Source organism: Salvia splendens, chromosome 19 (assembly GCF_004379255.2).
Source record: "Salvia splendens isolate huo1 chromosome 19, SspV2, whole genome shotgun sequence".
In the NCBI taxonomy this organism is placed as follows: domain Eukaryota; kingdom Viridiplantae; phylum Streptophyta; class Magnoliopsida; order Lamiales; family Lamiaceae; genus Salvia; species Salvia splendens.
The window spans coordinates 16,645,587-16,667,951 of record NC_056050.1 but is presented as its reverse complement, the minus strand read 5'-3'; the positions used below and the strand labels follow the sequence as shown (position 1 = coordinate 16,667,951).

At 40.8% G+C, this 22,365-nt stretch overlaps 2 protein-coding genes across 2 annotated transcripts; one reads left to right on the top strand and one right to left on the bottom strand.

The window, feature by feature from the left end:
* Positions 1-990: 990 nt before the first annotated feature.
* Positions 991-3,666, bottom strand: LOC121779091 (wall-associated receptor kinase 2-like). Its single transcript, XM_042176433.1, has 3 exons — positions 2,766-3,666; positions 2,473-2,652; positions 991-2,389 (listed from the first exon to the last, which is right to left on the bottom strand). The coding sequence occupies exons 1-3, from the start codon at positions 3,664-3,666 to the stop codon at positions 1,179-1,181; spliced, it is 2,292 nt and encodes a 763-aa protein (XP_042032367.1). The 3' UTR covers positions 991-1,178.
* A 7,679-nt stretch (positions 3,667-11,345) lies between these two features.
* LOC121779090 (serine/arginine-rich splicing factor RS2Z32-like) lies at positions 11,346-12,092 on the top strand. Its single transcript, XM_042176432.1, has 2 exons — positions 11,346-11,531; positions 11,658-12,092. The coding sequence occupies exons 1-2, from the start codon at positions 11,346-11,348 to the stop codon at positions 12,090-12,092; spliced, it is 621 nt and encodes a 206-aa protein (XP_042032366.1).
* Positions 12,093-22,365: the final 10,273 nt, after the last annotated feature.

The window sequence follows — 22,365 nt, the reverse complement described above, 5'->3', positions numbered from 1 at the left end:
TCCACATTTTCAAATGATAAATTTGCAAAAACAATAAAATTGCTCCATATTAATGCGTATATCGCTTGTCGGCAAGATTCACTTTGTGTATAGTTGATTCTTCAATCGGGTTATGTGGATAAAATCCAATGCTGTTTTTTTTGTTTTGCAAATTAATTTTTTGTGAGTTGCTTGTATTTATTAAATAAATTACATTTAACAGTCAATATTATTTAATTATGTTTCTTTCACACCGACAGATGGTTGATACATGTGAGCAGTGAAATTAGATTTAATTAATATTTAATTGCCCCTTATTATTACATGGTTGAAAAAATGTGAACATGTAATCCTATGGGCCACTTCAAGAAACTAAGCATATATGGGCCGCTTACTAGAACGGGCCGAACAACATTGATTGGACTAATGGGCTCTCGGCCGCTTATTATCACATACTCTTCTATAAGTTGTTCATATAAAAATACTTTAAACTAGGCCAAACTTGGTCATTTGTAACTACATTTTGTTTATCTAAATTTAATTAATGATATTAGCTAGTTTCCTCTATAAATTAACTTTACTAATATCAACTCTAATGGTTTAAATAAAATTGACCCTTCAGTTGTAATAGCAGTGCTACGTGTATATGATCGAATATTTTGTAATACTATTAATTAGAATTAAACAAATATGAGTGATGATGATAGATTAATAGTAATATACTAACATATTATCGAAACAACCCTAGATCTTTTAAAATTTGTGCCTATTTGTTTAGGGCCTTTAGGCATATTTTTAATGGACTAACAGATTATTATACTCTTATTTTCAAATATATAACAGACTATTATATACTAATCAAATTTAATAAATATTTATTATTTTGTACAGAAAAAAATTGTTATTAGTTATCGAATTAATTAAAAAGCGACAAGTTGACCTTCTTTGCAAATGAAATGATGTAAAAAACTATTGTTGAGGGTGGTTGCACGATTGTGACAAATGTAAAAAAAACACCAAATTACTAAATTTATTTCTACACATTGTGGGCCTCAAAATGATAATTTCCAACATACATTTGACAAAGTATACAAGTATAGTACTAAATTACACCAAATGGAAAAAAACAACTTAATTATTCACCATAAGATTCAAAATGAATAAGCATACTTAATTAATGCCAAATTACTCAAATAATATCATCTTCCTCCATCCGTTGGCAAAAGAATATGATCCCTAGAGATGCTGTCATATTCCACACTTGAGTTCTTATCACCATTACCAAAGTGACTCATTCCATCCTCAATTCTAATAAAAGATTCCATCTCTTCTTCATCGTGAACATTATTAATTCGTGCCCACGAGTGCTTCCCTCCGAGTATTAGCCCTTGGAGCTCCATCGCTACCTCCTTCATACTAGGCCTATCCTCACCTCTTACATTTAAACACTCTTTCGCGAGCACAGAAACAACAGATATTTCCTCCATATTTTCCAACCCTACAATATTTTCATCAAGAATCTCAAACAAGAGGTCTTGTCTGAGTACAGAAAGGAAATAGTTGGCAAGACTCTTCTCTTCTATCGGCCTATCAAAACTCAATGCTCCCCGCCCTGTAATTAGCTCCAACAGAACAACTCCAAAACTATAAACATCGCTCTTCTCCGTCAACTGGTTTGTTTGCATGTATTCAGGATCAAGGTATCCGAAAGTCCCTTGCACCATTGTGGATAGTTGTGCGAGATCAACGGGAACCAACCTTGAAGCTCCAAAATCCGACACCTTTGCTGTGAAAGTATGGTCTAAAAGAATGTTATCCGGCTTGACATCCCTATGTATGATGGGAGTAGAAGCTGAAGAGTGCAGATACGATAGGACCTCTGCAGTTTCTGTAGCAATCTTCAGACGTGTGTTCCAATCAAGAACGTTCGCCTTAGCCTTATTGTGCAAGTGGGAAGAAAGGGTGCCATTATTGATAAACTCGTAGACCAAAAGGGGGACATCAGTCTCTAGGCAACAACCAAGCAACCTAACTACATTCTTGTGGTTGATCTGAGATAGAACAACTACCTCGTTGATGAACTGTTCGATCTGTGTGAGATCAACTTTTATAGATCTCTTTATGGCAACTGTTCTTCTGTCTGCTAGCACGCCTTTGTACACGGTGCCAAAGCCACCTCGGCCAATGATCATACTATCATGGAAGCAATTTGTCGCCTTCTCTAGCTCGGATGAGCTGAAAATGGTGACCATATCCGGTGAGGCTTCTCTCGTAGCGAGTTTTTCTTGCAACTTATCCCCTCCGTTTTGGAGAAAGAATTTATGCTTCGTCTTTCTCCGTGATCTTCTTTTTAGTTCCAAGTAGAGGAGGATGATTGCCAGTAGCAGAGTAATGATCCCACATGCAACCCCTGTTTGTTTGTTTTGTTTTGTTTAAGGAAGCCAAATTTGAATATAATATGTTTCAAAAATTAAAGTGTTAATGTATAATTACCAATCAAGACATATGCAATCTTCATATTGTGCTTCTTTTGGAGAAGAACGCATCCATGTTCACCTTTTCCATCACCGTCGTGTGTATCCGGACATGAACATGTATAAGTCCCTTCTTCATTATTGCAATACTCCTTCATGGTGCAATTATTGTGATTCGTAGCTGCGCATTCATCAATATCTGTAAACAAAGAGAAAGAGGTTCATTAGTTGATTAGCCATTCATCAGCTATAAAAGAATACGATCAACTACATAACAAAGAGAGAATAATTTGGCGCAAAATAATACTCCACCTATACATCCTTTAGATAGATAAGGGTTTCCTTCAAATCCGTCGACGCAACGACAGCGATAGCCATAGCCGTTTGTGGGTTTGTAGCACTCAGAGTTTGCACTGACGCAAGCATAAGTGGTGGCATTTGTCTTGGCCTCTTCACACGTGCCATTCCTGATAACCCAGTCAACCACCATAGGAAGCTCTATAACATTTGACAAGTTAGTAAGATTATCCTTTGAGAAGTTGAAGGCAGTGTCCTGAACAACAAAAGCATAGCCACAGTTGTTGAAATCCCAAACATCGGTGTAGTTGGAATAGCTCTTGACCTCAACTTCCACCCTCGACACATTCTGGGGGATGGGAGTCTGGCAGCATCCCACTCCGGCACATGACCCTTCCGTGAGATCAGCCTCGGAACTGCACATGGCGGTGCAGCCCGTGGTGAAGCTGCGTGCCAGCCTAGTTCCCGAAACCAAGGCATACGCATCACACCCTACAATTGTGAACTTGTTTGCAGTATTATTGACGGTGAAATAAGTAGCGAGCTCTATCCACGGGTTGTTGTTGGAAGAACTTGAGCCGTTGCGGTAGTAACAATCTTCGGCTATGTACTGCATCACTCTCATCTGGCCGTCCAGGTATATGTCCGTGATTTCGACTTCCGATTCCCCCCAGAATAGCTTTGGATGATCGACATCTGTGCGGTTGCAAGTGACCCAGAATTGTATAGTGAGGTAGCATTCTCGTGTTGTGCCGAAAGGGAAGGGAATGCGTATGTCGCCGCAAGAGTTGTCGTTGCAGCTTGGCATGGATAAGGGATAATTATTATGTGATGAAAGTACTAGTGTGGGTAATATGAACACGATCATCACCAAAATTGATGTTTGCATGTTGTTCAGTTTCTCTTTAACACTCATTATTAGTAGTATTCATGTATATATACAAAGTAAAATTGAGCTAAGTCAATGAACGTCCGAGTCTTCAATCATCCACTTGAGCGTCTTATGTCATACTAGATGTTTGTATAATCATAATATAAGAAAGCATTTACCCCTTCTTTAATATTTATAAATCATTTTTTGAAATATACAAGGTGTCATCAAATGGAACAAGATGGCAGGAACTTGGTCATTCAACGTTGCACCAGATATTGATGTGATGGTATTTTATTACTATATTCCCTTCCATGTCTTTTATTACTATATTTCAAGTCTTTTTAGATTTAGTCTTATATGTTATTTTTAAGTGTTCTATATTCCAAGTCTTTTTAGACTTAGTCTTATATGTTCATTTCAGTGATAAATTGTTTTCAAAATACTTTACACATTTGTGTTGAATTTGTACATATTTCTCGATAAGTTGTTCATTTAAAATAATGCAAACTTGGCCAAGATAGATTAATTTGTATATGTATTCTTTTTCAAAATTTGAATAATACTATATGTATATAGACACTAGCAGTTTGTTAAATAAATTAAATTAACTAATGTCAACTCTTATGGTTTAATGAAGAATGACTCTTCTCAATCATAAAGCAGTAGTATTACATGTGCTGCATACGTAGTCTCTTAATTATTTAAAATAAAAACATATGATCGATATAATAGTATAATATTAGAATTTAATAAATATACCCTCCACCTTAAAAAAATAAACTAGTTTTACCATTTTGGGTTGTCATAAAAAATTAGGCCAAGTCTAAATATGAAAAGTTTTTAACCAATTACACACCATTAATAATGTGGACCCACAATCCACTAACATTATTTTCACTATCTTTTCTGATGCAAAAACGTATGGAGAAAAGATTAGACGGAGAATTAATCAAAGAAACCCTAGTTTCTGTGAAAAACGAAAATAATATTATTAATCAAAGTCTGTCTTTAAGTCTAACAATGAGGCATTGACAAAGGGAAATCCTAAACTTATGGAAAATAAAACTAAAAGGAAAATAAGCAAAAAAAAGGAAAACCTAATTTGGTAGGAGGAAAGTAGTTACTCCTAATATTTTTCCTTTCTACTAATTCTATTAACTAGGAAATAAATAAAACCTAAAATATAATTTACTTAGTCTCCAAGTCTTTTATTCTATAACTGCATCATTTTCCCTCTCTCTATCTTACTTTTTTCCATCTATATCTTACTTTACCAATTGGACATTAAAATATGTGTCATATGCAAGTTTGTCTATTTTTTTTGGATGAAGGGGGTATGATATTAATCTAATGAAAACATAACAGATTATAATAGATGAAACATATTTTATATATAAATTTTTACATTTTATGGAAAATAAAGTCATTAACGAACTAGTAATTGAAAACTTAAGTTGACCTTCTTCACAAATGAAATGATGACAATAATATTACTTGTTGAGACTTCACATCATAGAGTATATATGATTGCGACAAAAGTAACAAAAATAACTACGAACAACAAATTAATTTCACAATTAGTGACTCAAAATAATAAACTGGATGATAGGATAAACCTCCTATCGGGCTGATCGGCGTCCGTGGATCGGCGATCGATAAATGTTTGTAGCGAGCGAGTGCCCGACTCGCCCGTTGAGCACGACGGTTTTCTCACTTTGGAGCCTTCAACTGATTACAACGACTCCTATTTATAAGGCTAATAACTAACTTAATGAACAAGAAAACAAAGATATGGAAAAGATATGTGAATCTCTAATATATCTAAACTAAATATGGAATATGCTCGCATCACTGGAACACCAAAATTGATTGAAATTGCATTTCATAGTCGTACTTAGACATCTTTCACAACGGCAGTCTGGAATCATTTTTATTCCAACCTACATTTGGTTAAAATTGCAAGCACTGGATTGCATCGAATGTGTTAGCCAAATGCGTCTCACAACATCAAGCATGGCAAGTTAGTTAAGTTAGTTATGCTTGAGGGTGTACGTGAGGTGGAATACATGAGATTGCAGCTTATGAATGTTAGTTAGAGTGGGGTATATAAGCTCATACTCACTTCTAGCATGAGTCAAGAAAACAAAAGAAGAAAGACTACACACATTTTGAGAGAGAGATCAGAGAAGAGAGAGCTCGAGAGATCCTCATTCAAGAAGAAGAGAGGAGCATCGATCTTGAAGTGTCGATTGGAAGAGAGTTCACTCATTGATATCCTAGCATCGGTTAGTTGCTTTTGCTACTGAGTTTTAGCAGAGGAAGCTTGTATAAATGCTGTGTAAATTGTGTAGATTCATTGTTGTATTGCACTTTAAATCTCGGTTTCATTCATCAATACAAATTGGACATAGATCGATTGGATTGAACCACGCAAAAAACTGTGTTCATTTGTTGTTTCTTGCGTTATTGATTCGGTTGCTTCATCTGAGATCGAGCATTGCCGATTACATTACAAATTGGCGCCGTCTGTGGGAAGAAGGGGAGACGACATTGGCTGCAGCACGGTTTGATTTCGAAAAGTTCTCGGGGAAGAATGATCTTGGCTTATGGAAAGTGAAGATGAAGGCCATGCTTATACAGCAAGGGCTCTGGGAGGCAATGAAATACAAGAAGCCGGACAAAGATGCGGATCTTGATGATAAAGATGAGATCAAGAAGCTTGACATGATGGAAAGAGCCCATAGTGCTATATGCTGAGTCTTGGAGATCGAGTATTGAGGGAAGTTTGCAAGGAGAAGACTCCATCATAGGTCTGGAGCAAGCTTGAATCCATCTACATGACAAAGTCTCTTACTAACCGATTGTTCTTGAACCAGAGACTACTCAATCAAGTTTCTTGAAGGAAAAGGAATCATGGATCAGCTTGATGACTTTGTGAAGGCAGTGGATGATCTTGAATCTATGGATGGGGATTTAAAGGATTAGGACAAGGCAATCATGTTATTGTGTAACACTCGTACTTTTAAGTACGAATCTAATTTATGAAACGAAATAATTGATAAAATTATTTCGGATATTATGCTTCTCGATAATGTGCCTTGAGTGGAGTGTTGTTTATGTGTTTAATGTGGAAAAAAAGGAAACGTGCTTATTTTATTTAATTATGAACGTCGGGAGAAATGTGGAAGGTCTCGTTGAAAGAATGACGGCGGTATTGCTATATTTAGCAAGACGAATGAAATACGTGGAGTTGATTTTTTTATAGAAGACGACGTGCGTAAATCGAGGAATGGTTGAAGGAACTATATTTGGAACAACACCAAATATGAGTTGTGCCGTTAAACGTGCTTTAATTTTTTTTGGTTGTGAAGAGCGAGATAACAAAATTTAATAAAGACGCGTGAATTTTAATTATCAAAGGAAAATACGAGAAAATAAAGTATGTATTTACTTGGGTACATACAATGGCTTTGGGCCATAACAATCAAAGAGCCTAACAATTTAAATATTATACTAACTTGGGCTTCCAATTAAATTGAGCCCAAGACCATTAAATTAATTTAGAAGCCCAATTTCTTTCCAAACAATTGGGAGCAAGCCCAAAAGCCTTTCTTCTTCCTCTTCCTCACAATGTGGTCGACTGCTTCTTCACAAGGAGACCCTCCAATTTCCACTCCTTCCACCTTCTATCTTCCACCATCAATGCCCACAAACCAAGAGTCACCACCACTTCTCAATTTATGCTCTTCTCTAACTCCTCACATTACACTACACACAAAAAAGAAGAAGAGAGAGAGTGAGAAAACCGAGAGAGAGCCGAGAGGAAGCAAGAGGAGGAGGAGTCCATTTTTACCATTCTTGTCCATTCACCACCAAAATCAACCATTTTTTTTTAGGTATACTCTTTTCTAAATCTTAAAGCATGAGTAAATGGTAGCTTGCATATATCAATTTCATAATTCATTTCCATAACCAACTCAACCAATTAGCAATTGAAACAAATCGAATAATCGCCGTATGTAATCGAAAGTACGAAAGAACTTAACTTTATAATAATAACGTGTGTTGCGGGTTGATTCGGGGTCGTTCGGGGTGGTTTTGGAGAAGGGGAAGCCGCTGCCGGCGACGGGCAGCGGCGGACAGCCGCGCTCGACGTTCCCCGGTGCGGACAGCGGCTCCCGGCGCGACGACAGTAGCTCCCTTCCCCGTGGCAGCAGCGGCGGCGTCGTGGCGAAGTGGCAGCGGTCTCGCGGCAGCAGCAGTATCACGGCGGCTCTCGGCGACTTCAGCAGCGACGGCTGCGACGGAGGCGACTCCTTGGCGAGACAGCAACGGCATCGTGACGACGACGGCAGCCGGCGAGTCGGACGAAAACCGACGGGAATTCGGGGATCATTCTGGTTTCCGTCGGATGTAGAAGAAAGGAGTAGAGTAGAGAGGGAAAGAGAAGATAGAGAGAGATAAAAGAATGGGGCCATTTTGTTTATTTAAAAGTTTGGGCCTTTTGTTTCTTTTAATGAATTGGGCCTCTAATTTTAAACTGGTTTAGTTGTTAGATGGGCTTTATTTAATTGTTGGGTTTTAAGAATTAAGATTTGAGAAGTAAGAGGTGAAGTAAATAATTGAGTCTCGGGCTTTTAAGTAAAATCTTCGGGCCGATATTTAATCGTGACGAGGTATTTAATAATTCCCGGAAAAATACAAAAGGAAGAATAATTTTATCCTAAGTATGAAATAATATATTTCAAATGTAAATAATTGTGATAGTTAAAGTATGATCTTAAATAATTTTTAGAAATTATTTTCGACGTCATGGAAAATACGAGAAGCCAACGGAAGAAAGAACGAGCGTAAGCGGCCGACCGGCGTCACACGCGACGCCTTGGGCGGCCACCGAATAATAAAAAATGCACGAAAATTGAGAAAACGAAATAAAAGATTTTAATTGGAGTGCATGCATTCTAAATATCTTCGTTACCAAGAATTTGATATGAACTTTATGTATTTTCCGAAAAGGTGGTTCGCACGGCCGTTAAAGTCGGTACGAGAAGCTACTTAAGGAAAACTCTAAGCTTTTGAGGTGGGCTTTATTACTTAAACTTTTTATTTGAAATTGATATGTCTATGGTGAAATAAGGGAGGTTTTAAATATTATGTCATGCCGTGTTTTATGTTTTGAAATTGACTATCTGATTGTCTACTAGAATAATGTTCTACTAGACTTTGATGGTTAACGAATTCGGGTCTAACTAGGGTCTAAGCCCTATTTAGGCTAGTGCACTGATGGGGATCGTGAGCCGTCCCCTAGGTCGGCCGGTCCAGTGATCGAGTTTGTGGCCACATTCTCGTTTCACATGATGGTTCAGATATGGTATATGATGGAGGATGACGATTGTCCGCGCGGACACTATTTTAAGGAATGATTTTAGTGTTTCTCGGCCTTTTTAAAGTAAAACCCGAGATTCACTCGATGATGGCTTGACATAACTTAAACGATAAATGTATTTCGGGCATGAGTTGACTGGGTGCATCAAGTACTCAGTCCCTGCATGTTTTCCCTATGTGCAGGTTGAGCAAGGTCGGGAGGCGGAGGATGTTGAGCGATGACCCAAGAACGTATTCAATCACTGTTCCGGTTACTACTATGTCTTCATACATAGTAGTAGCTAAACTCTCATTTGCTTCCGCTACTAAATGTTTTAAGAATTTCTGTTATTTTCTTTGAACTGTTGAACTCTGTCATTTTCGTTATGTAATTTCGGGATTGAACCTTTGGTTTGAATAAATGAAATTTCATCTTTGAGCGATATGTCGTACTTCCTTGATCGCTACCCCCTTCTTCCCCGCTTCTTAACTCCCCCACTAGTCATGATTCCCCGGGCTTCCTATCCTTAGGAAGTGCGGTCGTGACAGAATGGTATCAGAGCAATTTTTCCTTCTGCTCTGGACCGAGAGTCCGTCTCGCAGCGCTCAACAAGAAAGAAGGTAAAATGTTTTGAATAAGGCACGTTGGATGTGATGATGAATGGAATATGTTTGAGATGTAGAATTCAAAGGCCTTAAAGGTAGGCTAGTCTTTTATGCGAATTTCTTCGTTTGAAGACGATACATGTATTGATGGAACGAACGGGGCATGGAAAGGCGCGAATCCCAAGGGATGATGAGATGACGAGATAAGAATAACCTTGTGGAGCGCGACTAACGCTAGATCGAAGGATTAAAGAGATTTCAAGTTACTACGTTCTAAAATACGAAACATCTATCCTTAGATGATAACAAAAAAAAAAGAATTGTTATGACTTTTCCTTATGGAAATCGACAGGTATATGCACGGTAGCACATATGACGTTCTCTACGCGTTTTATCTTTCTCTACCTTGCTTTATTCTTTTTCTGCGACTGGTTGCTAAGGGAACTTACTTTCATGTAGATGGCGATCATGATCCACGCACTGCTAAGGGGAAGGTACGTCAAGAATGGACTGCGGGCGGTGGAAATGTATCGCGGGTTAGAGAGGAACGAGAGGGCCCCTTTGATATCTTATGTAGCAGACTACTTGACACTATGGCGGGATGCACATGGCTGTGGAGTAAGGCACTATGAGGGGATTAAGAGGTTGATTGATGGACTACCGGCGCCTTGGAATAGATGGGCCGACGAGGTTTTACGGTCATACATTTGGCATAAGCTCCCCAACTATAGTATGCAAGGAGACATGGATGGTTTTGTGAAGGTCCTCTTGGAAGCCTTGGTCGATGCTCGTGACGGACCGCTACCCTATGCCCCACCTAGGAAGGAGGCATCCTCATCGAGTCGCAGCCCCTACAGCGGGGGTCGGTACGAGGGTGAGACGCCGCAACCAAACTTCCCCAAGAAGAGGAGGCTTTGGATGCGCACCTCCGCACCTCCCACGACGGAAGTACTTGTGGTCGATAAGCATATCGACGTCGCTACTTATGTGAGGGAGAACGATGAGGAAGAGGAGGAAGATCCTCTTGAAGATGAGGAAGAACCTCTTGAAGACGAGGAGGATCCCATGGAAGATGAGGATGACCCCGAAGAAGAGCCCCTTGGAAGGGAGGTTGAGGTTGAAAGTGAGGAAGGGGCGAATTATGAGAGAGCTCCCGAGGAGTAGTGTTCTTTTGATGTTTGTTAGCTTTTGAATGTTTTGTTTTGACGAACTATGTAATGTTTTCTTTGAAGTTTTGGTTTTCCTTGTTGCAAATACCTTGTGGAAACACGTACTGTTTTGTTTTAAGTTAATAAAGTTTCCGTTGTTTTATCGTTGTGTTCGTTTTACCTTGTTATGTGTGGGAAAGTTTGTGAAATCGCTTTTGGAAAGGTTGTGTGGTGTGGTGTGGTGATGGTAAAATCGGACTTTTTGTACTAACGCATGTGTTGAACAGAATGCCTCCCCGACGTGCAGCCGTTCATCACTAGAATGAGGCAAGCAACGAGACCCAAAGTAGTGTGGGCCCTGAAGGACAACCACCACCACCTCCACCGCCGCCACAGCCGGAACGAAACATTGAGAAGGAGTTTCGGAAGGAACGTCCTCCTGTTTTCGATGGAATGGGAGATCCGGCCAAGGCTGAGACCTGGATTCGGGCCATAGAACTTATCATCAAGTTCCTAAGGTGCACCGATCAGGAGCGCCTATCGTGCGTGACCTACCAGCTCACTGGGTCCGCGGAATTTTGGTGGGAGACCAAGCAGCGAACGATGTCGCAGGAACAACTGGACGCCCTAACTTGGGAAGACTTTAAGGAGGAACTCTATGATAAGTATATCCCGAGGAGTTACCGCAAGGCTAAGGAGGCCGAGTTCTACAACCTAAAACAGGGGCGGATGACCGTGACGGAATATGACCGTGCCCTATGTGATATGTCTCGATATGCAACGGAACAGGTAAATACTGACGAGAAGATGGCGGAAAAGTTTTGTGCCGGTCTGAGGCACGAAATCAGGATGGCTTTGGCATGCCGTGGAAGGCTCTCGTATGCCGAGTCGTTGTCTCGTGCATTGGACGTGGAGGAAGCGATGCCACGGGAAAAGACAGTTACACCCACACCGCCGACCCCACAGCAGAATTTTCGAGATAAGAGGAAGTGGGACGGGAACCGCGAACCCTTTGACAACAAGAGGTTCCAGGGTGCTCCAAACTATGCTCGGGGAAAAGGAAAGCAAGCTGCTCCATACCAAAGTGGAGATTTCCGTCAGCGAGCACCTCCCTGCGCCAAGTGCCAGAAGAACCACATGGGGGAGTGCAGAGTCGGAAAAAACGTGTGCTACAAGTGTGGTGGAGTTGGACACTTCGCCAAAGAGTGCTCGAGCAACAATAACACTGGAGTTGGGGGAACACCGAATGGGCCTCGAGGGAATCCCACACCACCTCAGCAGCCGCAGCAACGTCGCCAACCATATCCCACTCAAGCTTCCTTGGGACGCAAGCAAGCTAAAGCCCCATAGGGAGATCCAAAACAAGATAATCTGGCAGGTATGAGAACGCTACTTGACATGCTTGTTGTTGTTCTGTTTGATACGGGTGCGTCGCACTCCTTTATATTGCATTCCTGCGTAAATGCTTTAAGACTTCTTGTTGATGAACTTGAACTTAAGATGAATGTGAACTCACCGGTAGGAGGCCTTATAGACCTTTCACAATCTTGCTCGAACATAGATTTTATGGTGGGAGAACTTAGCTTAGTAGCTCATAACCTACATATTATGCCGATGGATAACGTCGACATTATTCTGGGGATGGACTGGCTAGCTGAAAACTATGCCACTATTCGATGCCAAGAGAGACAAATCTCGTTACAAACCCCGGGGAAGGAGCCCTCTACTTTCCACGGGATTTCGATGAATCAGCGGACTTGTGTGATATCGGCACTTCAAGCAACTACGATGATTAGAAAGGGGCGTCCTGTCTATCTCGTTTATCTACAAGGACATGACAAGAAAGAAAGGAAAGTTGAAGATGTGGCGGTAGTACGTGAGTTTCCCGATGTATTTCCCGATGCTTTGCCAGGCCCTCCGCCTGACCGACAGTTGGAGTTTACTATCGATCTGGAACCAGGAGCCGCACCAGTATCGAAAGCACCATATAGGATGGCACCGAAGGAGTTGGAAGAACTCAAAATCCAGCTACAAGAACTATTGGACTTGGGTTTTATCAGACCCAGCGTATCGCCATGGGGAGCACATGTGCTGTTTGTGAAGAAGAAAGACGGAACACTGAGAATGTGCATAGACTACCGGGAATTGAACAAATTGACCCTCAAGAACAAGTATCCTCTGCCGAGGATAGACGACATGTTCGACCAACTCAGGGGAGCAGGAGTATTTTCAAAAATGGATTTAAGGTCAGGATATCGTTAACTGAGAGTACGAAGAGAAGACATACCAAAGACGGCATTCCGAACGAGGTATGGGCATTATGAGTTTGTAGTAATGCCGTTTGGACTGACAAATGCACCTGCAGTATTTATGGACTTAATGAATCGAGTATTCCATCCATACTTGGACAAGTTAGTCCTGGTGTTCATAGATGATGTACTGGTTTACTCGAAGAATGAAAAAGAACATGAGGAGCACCTAAGGATCACGTTGGAAACACTAAGATCGGAGAAGTTGTACGCCAAGTTCAGTAAGTGTGATTTCTGGCTAAAGGAAGTGAATTTTCTGGGGTATATTGTGACGGCCGAAGGGATTTGAGTTGACCCTACAAAGGTGGAGGCCGTACAACAGTGGAAGGCGCCAAAGACCCCAAACGAGATTCGGAGTTTCCTTGGACTGGCAGGATACTACCGGAGATTTATTGAAGGATTTTCTAAAATCGCAAGGCCGATGACTCAACAACTAAAGAAGGGGACCAAGGTCAATTGGACATCGGAGTGTGAGGCTAGTTTCCAGTTGTTGAAAGAGAAGTTGACCACCGCACCTATTCTAGCCGTGCCAGAACCAGGGGTAGACTATGTGGTCTACACTGATGCGTCGAAGGTTGGACTGGGGTGTGTTTTGATGCAGAACGGTAAGGTGATTGCATATGCTTCGCGTCAATTGAGGCCACACGAGTTAAACTACCTTACCCATGACTTGGAATTAGCAGCCGTGGTGCATGCATTGAAGATTTGGAGGCACCATCTCTACGGAGTTCGGTGTGAGATTTTTACCGACCGTAAGAGTCTAAAATACTTCTTGGAACAGAAAGACTTGAACATGAGGCAACGCAGATGGCTCGAACTAGTCAAGGATTATGACTGTGGCATTAACTATCATCCCGGCAAAGCAAATGTAGTGGCAGATGCATTGAGCCGGAAAGCCCAACCACAATTGGCGACATTTCTCACTCGGGAAGCGGAGTTGACTCGCGAATTCAGCAAGATGCGATTGGAAGTAGTGAGAGCTCCGGAGACCGTGAAGGGAAAGATCGCCACCTTGGTAATTGCATCCGATCTGCGAACAAGGATAATAGAAGAACAACGAAATGATGAAAATTTAGAGAAGGTTCGACTGAAGGTGAGGAAGGGCGAGCAAGAGAAATTTCGAGAGGAGGCTGATAATGCTCTCACTTATGAAGGGAGACTTTGTGTGCCAGACGACGAAGGACTTCGAAGTGAAATTTTGACCGAGGCACACGAGACTCCATACACCGCTCATCCTGGAAGTACGAAGATGTACCAGGACTTGAAGGGATCATTCTGGCGGGATGGAATGAAGAGGGACATAGCTTCATTTGTGGAAAGATGTTTGGCGTGTCAACAAGTAAAATCTTTACATCAACGACCCTATGGGAAGCTGCAACCGTTAGAAATCTCGGAGTGGAAATGGGAACATATCGCCATGGATTTTGTGACGGGATTACCAAAGACCCGGCAAGGGAATACAGCCATTTGGGTAATCATAGACCGCCTCACCAAGAGTGCGCATTTTATACCTATTCCTATAACTCATGGATCCGACAAACTGGCCCGGATTTATGTGAAAGAAATCATTCGGCTACATGGGGTGCCAGTAACAATCACGTCAGACTGAGATACAAGGTTCACTTCAAGGTTTTGGATAAGTCTGCAACGAGAGCTTGGTACACGACTGAATTTTAGTACTGCTTTCCATCCACAAACCGATGGACAGTCCGAGAGAACGATTCAAACTCTCGAGGACATGTTGAGAGCCGTGGTTCTCGACAGAGGAGAAAATTGGGAAGTTGTATTACCGTTGATCGAGTTTGCCTACAACAACAGTTTTCAGGCGACAATAAATATGGCTCCATATGAAGCATTGTACGGGAGGAAGTGTAGATCACCACTCTACTGGGATGAGGTTGGTGAAAGAAGAATACTCGGGCCAGATTCGGTCGAGGAGATGATTGAGATTGTGCAACAAATTTGACAAAGAATAAAAGAAGCTCAAGACCGACAGAAGTCGTATGCTGATGTCCGGCGTACAGATTTACAGTTCAATACGGGAGATAAGGTGTTCTTGAAAGTATCTCCGTCGAAGGGGATAACGAGGTTTGGTGTAAAGGGGAAGTTGAAGCCACGATACGTAGGGCCTTATGAAATTCTTGAGAAGGTGGGACCCGTAGCGTATAGGTTGGCACTACCACCGAGTTTTGGGACTGTGCATAACGTGTTCCATGTGTCACAATTACGAAAGTATGTGTTCGATCCCAAACACGTGGTTCATCAAGAGGAAATGATTTTGAATCCCGACTTGAGTTATGAGGAGAAGCCCGAAGCTATTCTGGACAGGAAAGTGCAAGAATTGAGAAATAAATCGATCGCGTCCGTGAAAGTACTTTGGAAACACCATGGTCACGAGGAGGCTACTTGGGAACTCGAGGATAAAATGAAATAGAAATACCCGGAGTTGTTCGTTAGAAATGAGTAAATTTCGGGACAAAATTTCTGTTAAGGTGGATGGAATGTAACACTCGTACTTTTAAGTACGAATCTAATTTATGAAACGAAATAATTGATAAAATTATTTCGGATATTATGCTTCTCGTTAATGTGCCTTGAGTGGAGTGTTGTTTATGTGTTTAATGTGGAAAAAAAGGAAACGTGCTTATTTTATTTAATTATGAACGTCGGGAGACATGTGGAAGGTCTCGTTGAAAGAATGACGGCGGTATTGCTATATTTAGCAAGACGAATGAAATACGTGGAGATGATTTTTTTTATGGAAGACGACGTGCGTAAATCGAGGAATGGTTGAAGGAACTATATTTGGAACAACACCAAATATGAGTTGTGCCGTTAAACGTGCTTTAATTTTTTTTTGGTTGTGAAGAGCGAGATAACAAAATTTAATAAAGACGCGTGAATTTTAATTATCAAAGGAAAATACGAGAAAATAAAGTATGTATTTACTTGGGTACATACAATGGCCTTGGGCCATAACAATCAAAGAGCCTAACAATTTAAATATTATACTAACTTGGGCTTCCAATTAAATTGAGCCCAAGACCATTAAATTAATTTAGAATCCCAATTTCTTTCCAAACAATTGGGAGCAAGCCCAAAAGCCTTTCTTCTTCCTCTTCCTCACAATGTGGTCGACGGCTTCTTCACAAGGAGACCCTCCAATTTCCACTCCTTCCACCTTCTATCTTCCACCATCAATGCCCACAAACCAAGAGTCACCACCACTTCTCAATTTATGCTCTTCTCTAACTCCTCACATTACACTACACACACAAAAAAAAAGAAGAGAGAGAGTGAGAAAACCGAGAGAGAGCCGAGAGGAAGCAAGAGGAGGAGGAGTCCATTTTTACCATTCTTGTCCATTCACCACCAAAATCAACCATTTTTTTTAGGTATACTCTTTTCTAAATCTTAAAGCATGAGTAAATGGTAGCTTGCATATATCAATTTCATAATTCCTTTCCATAACCAACTCAACCAATTAGCAATTGAAACAAATCGAATAATCGCCGTATGTAATCGAAAGTACGAAAGAACTTAACTTTATAATAATAACGCGTGTTGCGGGTTGATTCGGGGTCGTTCGGGGTGGTTTCGGAGAAGGGGTAGCCGCTGCCGGCGACGGGCAGCAGCGGACAGCCGCGCTCGACGTTCCCCGGTGCGGACAGCGGCTCCCGGTGCGACGACAGTAGCTCCCTTCCCCGTGGCAGCAGCGGCGGCGTCGTGGCGAAGTGGCAGCAGCAGCATCACGGCGGCTCCCGACGACTTCAGCAGCGACGGCTGCGACGGAGGCGACTCCTTGGCGAGACAGCAGCGGCATCGTGACGACGACGGCAGCCGGCGAGTCGGACGGGAATTCGGGGATCGATTCTGGTTTCCGTCGGATGTAGAAGAAAGGGGTAGAGTAGAGATGGAGAGAGAAGATAGAGAGAGAGATAAAAGAATGGGGCCATTTTGTTTATTTAAAAGTTTGAGCCTTTTGTTTCTTTTAATGAATTGGGCCTCTAATTTTAAATTGGTTTAGTTGTAAGATGGGCTTTATTTAATTGTTGGGTTTTAAGAATTAAGATTTGAGAAGTAAGAGGTGAGGTAAATAATTGAGTCTCGGGCTTTTAAGTAAAATCTTCGGGCCGATATTTAATCGTGACGAGTTATTTAATAATTCCCGGAAAAATACAGAAGGAAGAATAATTTATCCTAAGTATGAAATAATATATTTCAAAGGTAAATAATTGCGATAGTTAAAGTATGCGCTTAAATAATTTTTAGAAATTATTTTCGACGTCATGGAAAATACGAGGAGCCAACGGAGAAAAGAACGAGCGTAAGCGGCCGCCGAATAATAAAAAATGCACGAAAATCGAGAAAACGAAATAAAAGATTTTAATTGGAGTGCATGCATTCTAAATATCTTCATAACCAAGAATTTGATATGAACTTTATGTATTTTCCGAAAAGGTGGTTCGCACGGCCGTTAAAGTCAGAACGAGAAGCTACTTAAGGAAAACTCTAAGCTTTTGAGGTGGGCTTTATTACTTAAACTTTTTATTTGAAATTGATATGTCTATGGTGAAATAAGGGAGGTTTTAAATATTATGTCATGCCGTGTTTTATGTTTTGAAATTGCCTATCTGATTGTCTACTAGAATAATGTTCTACTAGACTTTGATGGTTAACGAATTCGGGTCTAACTAGGGTCTAAGCCCTACTTAGGCTAGTGCACTGATGGGGATCGTGAGCCGTCCCCTAGGTCGGCCGGTCCAGTGATCGAGTTTGTGGCCACATTCTCGTTTCACATGATGGTTCAGATATGGTATATGATGGAGGATGACGATTGTCCACGCGGACACTATTTTAAGGAATGATTTTAGTGTTTCTCGGCCTTTTTAAAGTAAAACCCGAGATTCACTCGATGATGGCTTGACATAACTTAAACGATAAATGTATTTCGGGCATGAGTTCACTGGGTGCATCAAGTACTCAGCCCCTGCATGTTTTCCCTATGTGCAGGTTGAGCAAGGTCGGGAGGCGGATGATGTTGAGCGATGACCCAAGAACGTATTCAATCACTGTTCCGGTTACTATTATGTCTTCATACATAGTAGTAGCTAAATTCTCATTTGCTTCCGCTACTCAATGTTTTAAGAATTTCTGTTATTTTCTTTGAACTGTTGAACTCTGTCATTTTCGTTATGTAATTTCGGGATTGAACCTTTGGTTTGAATAAATGAAATTTCATCTTTGAGCGATATGTCGTACTTCCTTGATCGCTACCCCCTTCTTCCCCGCTTCTTAACTCCCCCACTAGTCACGATTCCTCGGGCTTCCTATCCTTAGGAAGTGCGGTCGTGACATATTGAATGCCCTCCCTAGGAGCTTTGATCAACTCAAGATGCAATCTTATATGGAAGGGATTCCTCACTAACATATGAGGAAGTCCTCACTGCTTTAAAGGCAAAGGAATTCCAAAAGAGCTCCACGACCAGACTAGTGGATCAAGCAGGAGAAGCCCTGATTGCTAAATCTACTGACAAGAAGGGCTTCAAGAAGAAATGGAATAAAAAGGGCAAGAATGATAAGAAGGATGAAAAGGAGACCAGATCTTGCCACTATTGGAAGAAGTCGGGGCATCTCAAGAGAGAACTGCTATTCTTGGAAGAAAAAGAAAGAAGAAGAGGCAAAAAGGCTCAACACAGCTGATGTTACTCAAGATCTGGAAACTGCTCATGCCTTGAATGTTCCAGATGCAGATGTTAGTGAGCAGTGGATCATGGATAGTGCATGTAGTTTTCACATGTGCCCAAAGCTTGAATGGTTTCAAAATATGCAGCATTCCACTGGTTCTGTGCTTCTTGGAAATAACCAGATCTGCAGGGTTAAGGGCATGGGAAATGTGAAGCTAAAAATGAAGGATGGCTCTGCTAAAATCCTTATTGAAGTCAGATACATTCCTGACATTAAAAGAAATCAAGTATCTCTTGGAGCCCTTGAAGCAAATAGGTATTCTTTTCTTTCATCAGGTGGTGAGATGAAGGTCTTGAAGGGATCTGAGGTGATCATGGTGGCCAAGAGATTTAACAGCCTTTATTATCTGCAGGCTGGTGTGGTCTCTAATGAGCTCAATATGGCCAGAAAATTGGATGGAGACATTTGGCATCTGAGATTGGGGCATGTATCCATGGATGGAGTAAATCGCCTTATCAAAGATGGAGTGATAGAAGCTGACAGCAAAATGATCTCCAGGAGGGAGAGTGAGGTGAGTGTGGTTGGTAAAAGCAAGAAGCTGGTGTATCCAACTGGGAAGCATACCTCACAATCAGTGCTTGATTATGCACATAGTGATATTTGGGGACCTGCTTAAACCATATCAATGGGTGGCTGCAGATACTTTCTATCCATTGTGGATGATTATTCCAGAAAGATTTGGCTATATATTATCATGAAGGAAAAGTCAGATGCATTTGTCAAATTCAGAGAATGGTACAAGGAAGTTGAGGTTGAGAAGGGATCATGTTTGAAGAGCTTAAGAACAGATAATGGGCTGGAATTTCTCTCACATTGAAGATTTCTGCAAATTGAAATGAATAAAAAGGCACAGAACGGTTCCTAAAGATCCTCAACAAAATGGTATGGCTGAAAGAGCAAATAGGACTATCCTTGAAAGAGTGAGGTGCATGCTTGTATCCTCTGGAATGCCTCACAAGTTCTGGGGAGAAGCTGAATCTACTGCTGTTGCCTTGATAAATAAATGTCCAACCGCAACAATAAATCATGAAACTCTAGATTTTAGATGGTATGGCCATCATGGAAACTACACTATGCTAAGGCCTTTTGGATGCAGAGCATACTCTCACATTAAGCAAGGGAAGCTACAACCAAGGGCCCTCAAATGTGTATTACTGGGATATCAAAAGGGAGTCAAGGGATATAGGTTGTGGTCTCTAGAGTCAGGAGATTAGAAAGTGGTGATGTAGAGATGTAATATTCAGAGAATCAAAAATGCCTTACAAAGAAGCCAAAGAGAGAATGAAGCAAGTGAGTTCAGATGATCATGTTGAGGTGGAGTTTCTGGACAAAATTGAAAATAAGAGACATACTAATAAGTCAGAATCTTCTGAAGATGAGAACCTGATCTATGAGCTCAGTGATGATAAAGGTGGAGTCATGGATGAAGGTGGAGGCTCCAGTGATAGCAATCTTTAAAATTATATGCTAGCAAGGGACAGAGATAGAAGGACCAATATTAGAACGCTAGCAAGATATAGCAATGCAAGTCTTGTGTATTATGCATTCTGTGCAGTTGAAGAGCTTAAGTCCACTGAACCTGGGACATACAAGGAAGCCATGAAGTCCAGAGAAAAAGACAAATGGATTAAGGCTATGCAAGAGGAGATTGAGTCATTGTTAAAAAAATAAAACTTGGATCCTAGTCACTAGAAAGAGGCTGCAGAAACTGATTGGATGCAAGTGGATATTTAAGAAAAAATAGAAGCATATGAAGGGGATAGAATCAGATACAAGGCCAGATTAGTGGCTAAGGGATATAATCAGAGAGAAGGCATTGCTTATAATGAGATCTTCTCTCCAGTTGTGAAGCATAGTTTTATAAGAATGCTTATGGCTTTGGTGGCAAAGAATGACTGGGAATTACATCAACTGGATGTAAAGACAACCTTCTTACATGGTGAACTTGAAGAGAATATATTCATGGAACAGCCAGAGGGTTTTATAAAGCCAGGTGATGAAGATAAAGTTTGCTTACTGAAAAGAAGCATATATGGCCTCAAGCAACCCAACAGACAGTGGAATTTGCAGTTTGATCAGCACATGGAGAAGATTGGATTTGAAAGTTCCAAGTATGATAGCTGCGTGAACATGAAGAAAGGGGATGGAAAATCAGTGGCATTCTTACTCTTGTACGTGGATGACATGTTAGTCACTGGATCAGATATCAATGCGATACAGAAAGTGAAGAATGATCTCAAATGCAGATTTGAAATGAAGGATTTTGGTGAAAAGCAAAGAAAGATTGCTGTGAATTGTGACAGTAGCAGTGCTATTTGCTTATCCAAACACCAGACATTCCATGATAGGAGCAAGCACATAGATGTGCGGTTGCATTTCATTCAAGATGAAGTCAAGAAAGGTGTGATGGAGATCAAGAAAATAGGGACTGAGCACAATCCAGCTGATGCTCTGACCAAAGTGATGCCAGCTTCCAAGTTTGCATACTGCTTGGAGTTGGTGAACATTCTGAGAAGATGAAGGAAGTGGGGAGTTGGAGGATTATGACAGTAGGTGATGATGTTGGAAACGAGGTGGAGAGTTGTTAGCCAAATGCGTCTCACAACATCGAGCATGGCAAGTTAGTTAAGTTAGTTATGCTTGAGGGTGTACGTGAGGTGGAATGCATGGGATTGCAACTTATGAAAGTTAGTTAGAGTGGGGTATATAAGCTCATACTCACTTCTAGCATGAGTCAAGAAAACAAAAGAAGAAAGACTACACACATTTTGAGAGAGAGATCAGAGAAGAGAGAGCTCGAGAGATCCTCATTCAAGAAGAAGAGAGGAGCATCGATCTTGAAGTGTCGATTGGAAGAGAGTTCACTCATTGATATCTTAGCATCGGTTAGTTGCTCTTGCTACTGAGTTTTAGCAGAGGAAGCTTGTATAGATGTTGTGTAAATTGTGTAGATTCATTGTTGTATTGCACTTGTAAATCTCGGTTCCATTCATCAATACAAATTACTAGAGTTCTCCCGTGGACGTAGATCGATTGGATCGAACCACGTAAAAAGCTTTGTTCATTTGTTGTTTCTTGCTTTTTTGATTCGGTTGCTTCGTCTGAGATCGAGCATTGCCGATTACATTGCAGAATGGGTATAAACAATTTAATCATTCACAAGAAATGAATAGCCATACTTAATGCCTATCTATTCTAAGTCTGTCGATTTTTTTAAGTACTACTCCCTCCGGCCCTGAAAAGTATAAACATTTGATTTGGTACGAGGTTTAATTCATAATTGACAGATAGATAGAAATTTTTTTTAAGTATTGTTATGGAGAATGAGTCTCACTTCATTATAGAGAAAAGAGTTTCCAAAATTAGAATGTTCATATTTTTCTGGGATGGACTAAAAAGGAAATAGTTCATTCTTTTCAAGGATGGAGGGAGCAGTAATTAGTAATGATACTAAACATAATTACATATTCAATCGTGAGATATAATCATTCAAACCGAACAGACACTTAATTTTTAGAGATAGATATGGAGGATGTTAGGAATGTTGCTGAGGCGTACTTCCATGG